Raw genomic sequence first — 14,082 nt, 5'->3', positions numbered from 1 at the left:
GACAGACAGACACACACACTTTCTCGCTTATTATATAGATGTAGTGGAAGAGGGTGACTAGTACAGTTTAGCCCTTGTAATTTAACAATTAAAAATGGTTTCCTATATACGACTATAACACTGTATAAATCAATCTCTCTAACTTTACTGTTGAACTCCAATAATGGTAAATGTTACAATCAAAACCTAATTACTAGTGCGTGGTTTTCTTCTTATTTCTTACTTAGGCTCTCACAAAATAGTTTTTACATAAGGTCTGTATGTCTTGTATAGTAGCACAGATGCAACTTTTTTTCTTTTTTTAAATCTGATGCTGGGTACACAATTAACGATGTGTCGTGCGGCAGGTCCTCGTGTCTCGGCAAGTGTGTACACACTTGCCAATGCCGGGAGCGACGATGGCGACAGCAGGGGCCTTGCTGCATTCGGCAACATGGCCCCCGCTGACTATATCGCCCTTCGAGCCTGCATGCAGATCCGACGGGCAATGCCCGGTGTAATGGTTAGCGTTATTGCCTCACAGCAATGAGGTCATGGGTTCAATTCCCACCTTGGCCGTAACTGTGTGGAGTTTGTATATTCTCCCTGTGCTTGCGTGGGTTTCCTCCGGGTACTCCGGTTTCCTCCCACACTTCAAAAATATACTGGTAGGTTAATTGGCTCCCAACAAAAAAAAAAAAATTATCCTGGTGTGTATGTGTGTGAGCATAGTCGGTAAGGAACATAGAGTGTAAGCTCCACTGGGGCAGGGACTGATGTGAATAGTAAGATATTCTCTGTAAAGGACTGTGGAATATGTGTGTGCTATATAAATAACTGGTAATAATAATAATAATAATAATAATGTCGCTGATGATGCGCAGGAGAGCGCACAGTCAGTAACAAAGTGGGTACACACTGACCGATGTGGACGATATGATCGGACGACATATTGTTTAGTGCAGTAATCTCCAACCTGTAGCTCGCGAGCTACTGGTAGCTTGCGGCCTTAATTTTGGTAGCTCACCTAGCTGCAGTACTGCTGAGTCTACTAGGAGGAAGTGACCTCTGACGTGTGCTCCCCTGTGGCATTAACGCCATGGGTGGAGCCACAGGGAAGCACAGCAGGTGATTGCTGTAGAGGCTGCAGCAATCACCAGACGTGCTTCCCCATGGCTCCACTCACATAGTCTACATTACGGCAGAGTGAGTGACTCCCGTCCAGCCCTGCCGGAAAATCACACAGCAGCCCTGCCTATATCTTTTGCTCCTCAACTGCACGTACCTGCTTGGAGCCGGTAATTGACAGTGAAATGTGCCTGTGCTTAAATTTTATTTACAAAACTACAACAGTATCACTGCAATAATTAAATGCATTGTTATTTACTATAAAAAAAATTCTTTTTTTTTTAACTTTTCATTAAATTGCCTTGAATTGCATGCATGCATGCAAGACCTGTGCACACTACTCACCGGTTTGCTGGGATAAACTTTTGAGAGATGACTCTTTAATTTCTCCACTGTCCAATCTAGAAAGCAGTTAATGGTTTGGTCATCATATTTCTGGTTGGGAGCTTTAATCACCAGCGTCACAGGGTTGTCCACCATGGCTTGATCCATGGCAAGCTGAAAAAGATTTCCTGGACAGGCCTTCGGGCAAAACCCCAGCACTTCAACAAAGTGGAAAGATCACATCACACCTGTGTTTTGGTCACATCACTCAGGGTTTCCATGAACTTGACAAGTTACAGAAATAAAAGTAGACTGTAGCACACACTGTGCAATAACGAGGCGCCAGCGCAATGTAATGCTGCCCATTCAGAGAGCTTCCAAGGACTTATCAATAGACCTATACGAAAAGAATAAAAACAATTTTACTTTCAGCACTGCAACTTTAGGGCATCAAATCTTCACAAACACACAACTAAACAATGTCATTTTGAGTAGATATCAATTAGATAATATAAAACACAAAGTAATCTATTATGTATGCTGTGCTGTAATGCTTACCCTGATGGCTGTTATGGGTCCAGCACCATACTCATTTCTGTACCGAGTGAATAAAAGTGGCCAATGCCCCACGCCCAGGTACATATCAATAATGAGAAATTAAGATTCAAGGGGAAGAGTTACAGATGTCCTTTTGGACTATATGAAACAAACTTGACAAGTGGCAAATGGAGAAAGAGCTGCTCTTGGGAACATTTAAACCATTGCAAACAAAGCATCCATTTACCTCCGCTGTAAGCATTTTACTTAATGCTTTATTAACATATAAATCATACATCAACACACAAGGATCATCAAGAGAATGTTACGTTCAAGGAAATCAGGGGAAAAGAGATTTTATAACCATTTAAAATCACAAAAAACATTCATTAAATAAATTCATATTGTTGAATATAGTGTGTATTTGTTTAATTCTACAGCAGAAGTTGGCAAATGGTTATTTAGATTTGTATTTCAACAGGAAACATCTGTTGCACAGCAACAAATAACATCGGAGGAACTTCCTATGACGTGGAATACTGGCAAGTATATAACACCATTCAGCCATACCAGAGACAGCAGGATAAGGGAGAGCTCCAGCAAGCCCTAACCTTTCACTGGATTCCCTGGCCAAAGTATTACCCCTGACCGCTAGTCAGACCAGGCCGGGGATCCATGGGGAGGTGGGGACCCCCCCAATAAAGGGGTCCCCCCAGGCCTAGACTGATAGCCCGGGGCTATCCCCGGCACTCGTGGGGGGTGGGTGCCGGGTTGATAGTGTCAAACAGAGGTGTAACTATTGTCTTTAGCTGTGGTACTACATGTCCCAGCAAGCCTCCCCCTAATGCTGGTACCTGGAGGACCACAAGTATCAGCATGCAGGGCATTATGGGCCCACTGGTACCTGTAATTCCACAGCCAAAACAATACTTAAAAAAAAAAAAAAAAACATACACACACACTATGTCAGTAAAAGTTTATTATAACATACATACACACTGACACTCACAATCACTATCACACATACTCACCTAGTATCCCTAATGACATCATGTCCCCTTGTCCAGTAGGATTCCATAGGTGTACCTATAATAAAAAATCCATACTCACCTCTCCTATGCATAGTTCAGGTCCTCTTCGTTCCATGTAGGCATCCAATGGGTAAAAAAAAAAAAATGCAAATTCCCGAAACCATGCCGGACACTACGTGTGCCCAGTCATTGCAGGATCCGCAAGCCAATCAGCGGGCGTCTCAGTCTGAGCTGCTCGATGATTGGCTGTGTGCGGTCAGCCTGTCTCCTCCATAGATTTCAATGGTGAGAAATCTCCATTGAAGTCTACGGTGGGAACCGCGACAGTGTATCCAATGATGTAACCACAAGGTTCACCTCAAGTAACCTACATACTGCTACCATACCTGGACGACCTCTTGCTCTTAGCACGCTCTCCAGAGGTTCGTCAATGCCATCTTTAGATAACCATTTCCATCCTACAGAGACACGGCTGGTTAAATCAACTGGAAAATGTCCTCCCTGAACCCTTCACAAAGAATCTTCCTGACAATGGACAGGATATCGACACTTCAACAACAAGTGCACAGATATCCGCAGTCGCCGAGTCTCGGTTCACTCAGTAATGCAGATTCTGGGATCCATGGTATCCACCTTCGACATGGAGAAGTACGCTCAGATCCATTCAAGGCCTCTGCAACACCTAATCCTCTCCAGATGGAATGGGTTGCCCCATCGGATCAGGTCCCAGACAATAATTCTCTCTCCAGAAGTTCGTCTGTCCCTCTCCCGGTGGTTACAGACGTCCAACCTAACCAAGGGTCGCCCCTTTTTGGATCCCGGAGTGGGTACTCCTTACAGTGCATCCGGAAAGTATTCACAGCGCTTGACTTTTTCCACATTTTGATATTTTACAGCCTTATTCCAAACTGGAATAAATTCATTTTTGTCCTCAAAATTCTACACACAGCATCCCAAATGACAATGTGCAAAAAAAAATTTTGAGATTTTTGCAAATTTAATTAAAAAAAAAAAAAACTACTAAGAAATCACATGTACAGAAGTATTCACCACATTTGCTCAATACTTTGTTGATGCACCTTTGGCAGCAATTACAGCATCAAATCTTTTTGAATATGATGCCACAAGCTTGCCACACCAATCTTTGAGCAGTTTCACCCATTCCTCTTTAGAGCACCTCTCAAGCTCCATCAGGTTGGATGGGAAGCGTCGGTGCACAGCCATTTTCAGATCTCTCCAGAGATGTTCAATCAGATTCAAGTCTGGGCTCTGGCTGGGCCACTCAAGGACATTCACAGAGTTGTCCTGAAACCACTCCTTTAATATCTTGGCTGTGTGCTTAGGGTCGTTGTCCTGCTGAAAGATGAACTGTTGCCCCAGTCTGAGGTCAAGAGTGCTCTGGAGCAGGTTTTCATCCAGGATGTCTCTGTACATTGCTGCATTCATCATTCCCTCTATCCTGACTAGTCTCCCAGTTCTTGTTCACCTCCCTGAGTAGGGCCCTTCTCCCATGATAGCTTAGTTTAGACGGCCGGCCAACTCTAGGAAGAATCCTGGTGGTTCCGAACTTCTTCCATTTACGGATGATGGAGGCCACTGTGCTCATTGGGACCTTCAAGCAGCAAATATTTTTCTGTACCCTTCCCCAGATTTGAGCCTCAAGACAATGCCATCTCGGAGGTCTACAGACAATTCCTTGGACTTCATGCTAGGTTTGCGCTGTGACATGCACTGTCAAGTGTGGGAACTTATATAGACAGGTGTATGCCTTTCAGAATCATATCCAAACAACTGAATTTACCACAGGCAGACTCCAATTAAGCTGTAGGAACATCTCAAGGATGATCAGTGGAAACAGGATGCACCTGAGCTCAAATTTGAGATTCATGGCAAAAGCTGTAAATACTTATGTACATGTGATTTTAGTTTTGTTTTTTTTGTTTTTTTATTAAATTTGCTAACTTTTTACATGTCGTCATTATGGGGTAGTGTGTAGAATTTTGAAGAAAAATATGAATTTATTCCATTTTGGACTAAGGCTGTTACATAACAAAATGTGGAAAAAAGTGAAGCGCTGTGAAAACTTTCCGGATGCACTGTACAATGGGCGCAAGCCTCCGAGGCTGGGGCGCAGTGACCGGTCAACACTCTTTCCAGGGCAGTTGGACATCGGCCGAGTTGACCCTGCCAATCAATGTATTGGTACTCCAAGCCATCTACACAGCCCTCACTCTGGCTTAGGACATTCTTCAGGGCAGGCCTGTACAAGGGCAGTCCGACAACGCCACAGCAGTGGCCTACATCAATCACCAAGGAGGCACTCGAAGTCGGTCAGCAATGGCAGAAGTGTCACGCATTCTCGCATGGGCCGAAGGTCACCTCCCGGTCATCTCCATGGTGTTCATTCCGGGAGTTCTCAACTGGGAAGCGGACTTCCTCAGCCGACACGATGTGCATGCCGGGGAATGGTCTCTCCACCCAGAGGTCTTTCAACTCCTAGTGGACAAGTGGGGCCTGCCAGAGGTGGACCTCATGGCCTCCCAACACAATCTTAAGGTGCCAGTGTATGGGTCCAGAACAAGGGATGCCAAAGCAGCCTTGTGGGTGAAGTGGACCTTCCAGTTTGCATACCTACTCCCACTAGTCTCCCTTCTTCCAAGAGTTCTTCGGAAGTTCAAACAAGACGGAGGCACTGTCCTGCTAGTGGCTCCGGCCTGGCCCAGACGACATTGGTACGCCAATCTTCATAGCCTCTCCATAGATGCTCCTCTCCTACTTCCTCAACGTCCAGACCTGTTGTCTCAAGGTCCATGTCTACATCCAGACCTGGCTCATCTGTCTTTCACAGCGTGGCTCTTGAGACATCCCTCCTAAAGGTCCAAAGGATTTTCTAGCTCTGTTGTCCAGACTATGCACAGAGCGCATAAGCCAACCTCTGCCCGGATCTATCACAGAGTGTGGCACACTACCATACCAGTGGTGTGCTACCAGAAGTTTTGATTCTAGAGTTTTTAGGATCTTGAGTGTCCCTGCTTTCCTTCAAGCAGGAATGGACTTTGGACTCCACCTGGCCTCGCTGAAAGTGCATGTCTCTGCTCTGTCCATCTGGTTCCAGCACAGAATTGCTCCATTGCCGGATGTTCACACCTTCCTTCAGGGTGTCCTCTGTATTCAACCTCCCTTGGTCCCTCCAGTGGCGCCGTGAGATTTGTCAGTACTTCTCCAGCCCCTTCGTTTGAACCCCTGGAACCTGTGGAACTCAAGTGGCTCACAGCAAAGACTCTCTTCTGGCTCTCGCGTCCGCCCATAGGGTGTCAGATTTAGGGGCGCTTTCCTGTCGCTCCCCATTTCTGATCTTTCATCAGGACAGGGCTGTTCTTCAAACTCATCCTGACTTCCTTCCTAAGGTTGTTTCTCATTTCCATATTAATGAGGAAATCGTAGTCCCAGCCTTCCAATCACCAGACCTCTCGGCAGGTGAGGCCTCCGTGGATGTGGTCCGTGCTATCAGGATCTACGTGGACCATACAAGTTCTCTTCGGAAAACAGATTCCCCATTTGTCCTTTATGGATTCCACAGGAAGGGCTGGCCAGCTAACAAACAGACTCTGGCCAGATGGCTTGGCAGGACTATCTTACAGGCTTACACACAGGCGGGCCTTCCTGTGCCGGCTACCATCTCTGCTATTTCCACTCACTCTGTGGGACCCTCGTGAGCAGCTCGCCGTGGTCTTTGTAAGGTGGCCACGTGGTCTTCTGTCCACACCATTCTTACGCTTTATGCCTTCGATACCTTTGCCTCTCAGATGCTTCATTTGGACGCAGGATACTGCTCTCATCTCAGGTGCATCACCACCCTTGAATACTGTTAAGGGATATCCCCATGGTATTCCTGTGGATCCCTATGGACCCTGAAGATAATGAGAGTTATGGTAAAACTTACCTTTGTTAACACTCTTTCTTCGAAGTCCATAGGGTCCACAGTGCGCCCCCACCCTGATGCCCCTGGCTTCTCTGGGTTGGGTTTCCTGTCTCTTTGATGTGAGAGTATGATTCTTCTGTGTACCAGTCTTCCTTCTCTCCTTCTCCTGCCTTGGGCTTGTGAAACTGATTTGTCTCAGGCTCAGGGGCGGGGTTTAGGGGGGAGGGACCGTTGCATCCTGCAGTTGAAAGCTTAGCTGTTTGGTGCCCGGTCCTTATCCACCACCTACACCCCATGGTATCCCTGTGGACCCCATGCACTTCAAAGAAAGAGTTAACAAAGGTAAGTTTTACCAAAACTCAAATTCTCCCAACACATTAATAAAGAAATGTAAAAGTCCCTGTCACTAACGCTTTGAGGAATGAAAGTCACTTTTTATCTTTTTTTTTTTTACACAAACACCTACCTAGAGAAAAATGTAACATGCAATGCGATTTCATATTTGAGTGACAGTACACTGTACAGTAAAACGTACCACCATGAAAACTTTTGAATTTATTGTAGAGAAGAGTTAATTGCACGGCCTTGCCTTATCATAGGATGCTGGTGTCATAGGTCTGCTGTCCTCTAGCCCTAATCACTGAACCCATGTTCTACAGCAGGTGTGAAATATATCCATTATGATAACATTCTTTTTTCCATCACACATACACAACTAAAACTACCTCAAAAGCCCAATACGGCAGTGAAAGGATGAGCAGCTTTCTGGTTAATACTGATTCAGTCGGAACAATGGCTACCTCTGGTAGTTATAAGTGATGGGAATACCTTAATGGGAGTTCCAGAAAGCAAAAGCTAAGGCTGTAGAATGGATGCAAGTCTCTATTAAATACTTACGAGTCACCTTTATTAAACATATGTTTACATACAGAAAAGATAGAAAAGGTGGCTATAAAGATAAAGACATTTAATGATAATTTTTAAATCTGTCAGCTGCCAATTCAAAAACAAAAAAATTGGAAAATGTTCTGGTCCCCTTTACTCACTTCTACAAACAATTTAACCACTTCCCTGGCGTGGTCACATTATTTGCAACCACGCCAGGCTGTGTGTTAACTGACAGTCGCAAATGATGCGACCAGTCAGGAATGCACAGTGGGCGGCTACTGGAAGATAATCTTCCAGTAGCCGCCACTAGCAGAGGGACCTCCCAGCCCATCTGCATCCCCCCACTCTCCCCCAGTGATTGCTGTGCTGCCAATCACTGCTGGTCAACATGGCAGGACCCCCCCCCCCCCACCCACCCAGCAGCTCCACAGAGAAACGGTTGCTGGGGAATGTAAATTAACCACCACTGTATACCTGGCGGCTGCTCAGAGGAGGGTAAAAATCAAAGTTGCAACAGTCATGATGCTCCAAACATCGATGGTCGATGTAATAAAAAAATCAATGGTATGCGTTTCAAACCAGGACGTTTTCGCCTACGTGAAAACTTTACATGGAAAAATAGGCGAAAAAGTTTCTCCACATATAGGCAGGTGAATTGGAAATGCAAAATCTCTATTTTGGGGTGCAAATGTGGGGATTTGATCCAGAACCCCTTTGGAAACCCCACCCTAATGACTAATCAATCCAAAATAATTATATTTTATTTTATTTTTTTAAATAAAAAACGTCGAAAATGTAAAAAGTGTAGGAAAATGGGTAAAAAAGTGGGGGGCCTGGTATTTTGGGGGCTATATGGATGAGACAGGTTTTTTTTGAGATTGCAGGAGGCTTCAGCAGGTGTATTTTTAAGTTGTTGTTTATTAATCTTCATTTTAGAGACATTAAAATATACTAGTACCCATTTTCATGTACTCCAAATTTAACATCGATGCTTATTTTTCTGAAAAAAACATTGCTTTCTATCATTTTTCCACACATATGCAAATATGCATATAACAGCCCTTTGCCTCAAAATAAGCTCACTAAATACTTTTATTACGGCTACTACTACTATTCTATATTGATTCCCAGGGTCACTGAAGCTTTTTATGGGGTACAGACTGATTTCCCCCGCAAAAGATGTCCTTTTCACTAATTCTGCTTTGCAAAACATTTGCCTATCCGTGTTTTTGCCTGTTTTACAATTGAATAGGGCAAAAAGCGGGGACGCGCATGGAGAATACATTGCGTCAAAACAGGCGAATGAGGCAAATTCATTCAGCTTTTCGCCAGACAGCACTTTTCGTGGCTAATTGAATTCTGAGCGCTTAATATGAATAGCGACTTCAGTTAGATTGAGTATCAGCTGTAATCTTTAGCTTGAAATGAATTGTCAAAGAATATGTATTAATGAACTGAACAAGTCCTTCAGCTAGGGGGTGGGGTATATTTGTAAAATCTTATGTAGGTGATACTACAGCTTTAAGAACGATCATACTGTTTGGAAAAATAAAAACATGACATTCAGAGCCCTAATTAAAGCACTGCAGCACAGAAATGAAAATAGAAACTAAAAATACATAATTTTTAAGTCTAGTCCAACAGCCAAGCAGCAACAAACCAATTTACTTTGTAGACAGTCATAGCGTCAACATTCACCACGTTGACAGTGGTAAAATGTCGACATATCGTCCCTGCTAACCCAGCGGTGACTAACCTGCTCTGAGCGGCTGCAGTGCAGCTTCTGGGTCTCGGAGGTCATGTGACTATTACTTCCAGGTCAGACCTCCGGCATTCGGATAAGTATTTTTCTGCTATCCACAACCCTGAACCCTAACCACACCCCCATTCCGCAGACTAAGCATACAGTAATCCTCCAGCAGTCTAAACCTCATGTTGACATTCTGACGATGTCGACATTTCACAGGTCAACATTGTGAGTATGTTCACACGTTGCCGGTCAAGATTTTGACATCATAACTGTCAACATTGGCAGTGTCTACCTTTTGACTACATTCCCTTTTAAAAAAAAATTAGATTTCTATGTTTGCTTGAGAGTGGAAAAAGGTCTTGAATTGGAAATGAAGGAATAATCTCACATTTACATTAAAACATTTGAAAAGTAAAGGTGCGTATCCACTAGCACAGGGGTGGCCAAACTCGGTCCTCGAGAGCTACCAACAGTTCACATTTTCCAGGTCTCCTCACAGAATCACAAGTGAAATAATTAGCTCCTCCTGTGGATCTTTCAAAATGTGTCAGTGAGTAACGACTACACCTGTGCACCTGCTGGGAGACCTGGAAAACATGAACTGTTGGTAGCTCTCGAGGACCGAGTTTGGCCACCCCTGCACTAGCAGATAGTGGAACGACAGTACAATTACAACATTGTAATCGTACAGTCATTCCTCTTCCCCTGCAGTGCCTACACTGAACGATATGTCATTCATTGCAGGCACCCTCCCTCATTCCTGAACATGGTCAAACTGTCGTTATCGGCAGATTATCCGGCATGTTCAGGTGATGATTGATGTCGAAAACGACCAGCGGGAGTGTGCATCGCTGGTCATTTTCAACATTTTCATGCCCGATTCATGCACGATTAATGAGCGATTGGATGATAACACTATCGTTATTGTTCAATCGCTCATTTTAATTGGCAAGTGGATACGCGGCTTAACACCCTTGCACGTGTTGCCTGGGTCCTGTTTATATCTTCCCATCACAACAGAGGGCAGATACATGAGTATACCACAAGCTAGGTCCTAAGTTAGCCCTGTCACCTACTGTTCTAATCACACCACTTCCCAGCTTTACAGTTATTGGAGCTGGGACATCACGATAGCTAGGGTAATGAGGAGCAAGAGGATGGGGCTCACTTTCATAATAAACATGGAATACATCTGTTCTTATTGGAAGGGCAGGTTGCAGTTATAAGGGTTCAGACAGGTTTGCGTTTACACCCATAGAGGCCTATTTATTAACAATATTTTCCAGATAATGTATGAAAAGGTGAGCACTAAGATATCGGAGATATCTGCTGCGATCCCTCCATTTTCGATCGGAAAAATTATAATATGTACCAAGCTCTGAAAAGCTTTTCTTTACATTAGCTATGAGCTACATTTCCACAGATTTTGGGAGAGGGATTTGATGACATTCATGTGCAGTAATGCTGGGTACATACTAGATGTTGTGTGTACCCAGCCGACGCTCGACGCGATGAACGACATAACACGCGGACATTTCACACTGCACGATCTGTCGTTCACCAGCTGCCTCCACAAGCATGGGGTCATTCATCACATTGACAGATTGAGCAGCATGTAGGCTCGATCTGTCGATGCGATGAACGACCCGGCAGGAGCACGCATGGTCGATCACAGTGGGTACACACTTGCTGACATGGACGATATGTCAGCCTGATCCTCCAGATCGGGCGACATATCGTCTAGTCTAGTGTGTACCGAGCTTTAGAATGCTGGGTCCGAACGCAGTAGTAAAGTGATATAAAAAGCTATAATATTGAAGGCATTGTTTCTGCAGGACATTTTATATACATACCACAGAAAAATTATTTCTTGCTGCCAAGATATGCTGCAATAATAAACTACACTTTTGGGGGTAAAATGCGGAACATAATAAATATGTCGCACAGATACATGTAATCTCAGTTTTTAATATTCAATAATATATATTATTGGAATTGCAGTGCAAATGTTTTTCAAATTGATTTCTGTACACACGTAGACATTATTTTAGTCATGTATTACAATTTGCCTTCAGTTATAGATATTACTGTAGTCATTACACCACTTTTATGCAGCCAATAGAGATTATAATAAATGTCCACACAATTTAGCTCATGCTGGCAGATTAAAGGTGGTGTGAGAAACATGTATTTAAATGTTCTGGTATCTTCATGTTACAGAGAAGGTAATTAGTGGTATAGCCTAAGCCTAAGGTATGTTCTTGCTATTGGAAGTACTGTGGTATGCAGAGTTATTTCTATTAATTCTGCAGTCTATTAGGGCTGTATTTTATTAATACTGATATCAACCTTGCTATGGTTAGTAATAGTCCTGCAATGTCTTCTATTGTACTCCGCTGTTGTAATCATTATTCATGTATTATGTGGTATAGTGTTTTGTTATTGTTAGTGGTGCTATTATAACATGCTGCCAGTGCTGATGTGTGGGTGTGTGTGTGCTGTTATTGTTACCTTGTGGTGGTGTCCTGACACACAGAGCGCCCCCTCACCTACTATCTCCTCCTCCGGCTGTCGCCGCTGTCAGCAGCTGAGGGACTCTGCCCCGGACACAGCTGCACAAACGGGGAGGACCTGTGGACGGGCTCCGGATAACGGAATGACGTCACACCTCCCCGCCCCCGGTACGGCTGTCAGTGCCGGACATGGAGCACACAGCGTACGCAAGACGCAGCCTCCTCCCGGCTCACTGTCGGTCACACACATACAGACAGGCGGCGCCCAGGCATGGTCTCGCAACGTGGATGTGCATGGCCTCAGCGGTCATTATACAGGAGAACACAAGGGGGCAGCGGAGCCTCGCTGTATGACTGTGGGGCGATTCGGGGCTAAATGGCGTCAACGGGGCAAATGCAGAAAAATATATGACTTATCACAGGGATTGCACATGCACGAGTTTCAAGAGTTAATACATTCATCTGAAAAGGTAAAGTTTTGTGTTGTTTTAAAGTTTCACATTATACATCATGCCTATTTACCGGTGTGTCCACTGATACAGGAATAAAATGTAGGAGTAAAGCTGGCTACTTACAGTTGTATGTATCCAGCGATGCAACACCAGATGGGCCAACATCGAGCGGCCAGTACACATTACACAATCTAGTCCCCTACCACTATGTTGGACACCGCCTTCATTCACCTGCCTGGTTTCGCCACCTTTTGGGGTCATTTTATGTAGAACATGAAGTGGCTCACAATAAATATCACCATATATCGCATCACATTGATGCGATATATAGTGTTTAGTAGCCTTGCCTATACACTTACCTCTCTGACGTCTTCCTGTGCTATCCGGGCCCTCCGCGATCCCTGGATGCAGTGAGAATACAGACATATGGCTGTATTCTCATTGCACCGGCGTCCGAGAGCAGCAGGTCTCAGATTATGCCATCATCAGATGGCAAATCTGTACTCAGGAGAGGAACGGAAAGCAGAAAACGCACTCACCATACACAAGTATGGTGATGTGATGCAGGCATGGAGGGAATGGGTATGAAATACCCCCCAGGAGCCCTAAACCTAACCCTCCCCCCCCCCCCCCCCCGCGGCTGTCCACTCGCGGCGCCGGGCATCACTACGATCGGGATGCCGGGCGCCGGTCTCCTGGCGTCGAGGAAATGCGGGCGTCTACATCTAGACGCCCGGCATTTCACCCTTGCCGGGATATGACAGTCGGGAAGCCGGCTGCCGGTATTTAGGCAGTCGGCTTCCCGATTGCTTCCCGCATGGAGTGGGTACAGAGCTGGAGAAGTAATACACTTCTCCACGATAACTTGCTCCATGAATTGCACAAATTCATGAATAGACCCCAGTGTGATACGATCTTAACAGAAAGTTTTTATTGGCTAATAGATTGTTGTGATGTTGCCTCAGGAAACCTCTCTCCATGTTCCAAAATGAATGACTGAACTAGATTTGGTTCATCAAAGCTGCAGATCATCAGCGGCATTGACTGATGGATTTAAAGCCTCAATAACAAAAATAATCAGGCTAGTTTGGCATTTATTTCTGTTGCCATTTAAATCCATTGTTCAAATCCACTGATCATTGTCAGCTTTGACAAACCGTGTGCTATTAAAAGGGAATCGGTATAAATCACCGCCGCACCTAAGCCCGGCAGATGAAATACTGACGCCGGACGGCCGGCAGCTGAAGATCCCGACTAAGGTAAGTAACACCTCTAACCCTCCCCTTCCCCCCACCTAATCCTCCCTTAAGGGTGCCTACCCTAACCTCCCCCCCTAGTGCCTAACCCTAACCTCCCCCAGGGGTGCCTAAACCTTAACCCCCCTCCCTGCACCCTAAACCTAACCCTCCCGGTGGGGTGCCTAAACCTAACCTCCCTCTGGTGGTGCCTGACCATAACTCCCCCTTCCTCTAGCCTAACCCTCCCGGGGGGTGCCTAACCCTAAATCCCCCCGGGAGTCCCTAATCTTAGCCCTCCCCCCTTCGCGGCTAAGCACTCC

At 45.0% G+C, this 14,082-nt stretch overlaps 1 protein-coding gene across 2 annotated transcripts in view; it reads right to left on the bottom strand.

Moving 5' to 3' along the window:
* HERPUD2 (HERPUD family member 2) overlaps positions 1–12,341 on the bottom strand; it is a 60,874-nt gene extending 48,533 nt beyond the window's left edge. Inside the window, exons 1-2 of one of the 2 annotated variants that reach the window (XM_088476036.1) lie at positions 12,071–12,341; positions 1,453–1,828 (exon numbers count right to left, since the gene is read on the bottom strand). In XM_088476036.1, coding sequence (XP_088332162.1) covers positions 1,453–1,599 — 147 coding nt within the window. In that variant the 5' untranslated portion in view covers positions 1,600–1,828; positions 12,071–12,341. The remainder of the gene's footprint in view (positions 1–1,452; positions 1,829–12,070) is intronic. The other variant, XM_088476037.1, reaches the window with a different exon arrangement.
* Positions 12,342–14,082: the final 1,741 nt, after the last annotated feature.

Source organism: Taudactylus pleione, unplaced genomic scaffold (genome assembly GCF_031769625.1).
Source record: "Taudactylus pleione unplaced genomic scaffold, aTauple2 ptg000181l, whole genome shotgun sequence".
Classification (NCBI taxonomy): Eukaryota; Metazoa; Chordata; class Amphibia; order Anura; family Myobatrachidae; genus Taudactylus; species Taudactylus pleione.
The sequence above is the reverse complement of the archived record's forward strand: the minus strand, read 5'-3'. Positions and strand labels throughout refer to the sequence as shown.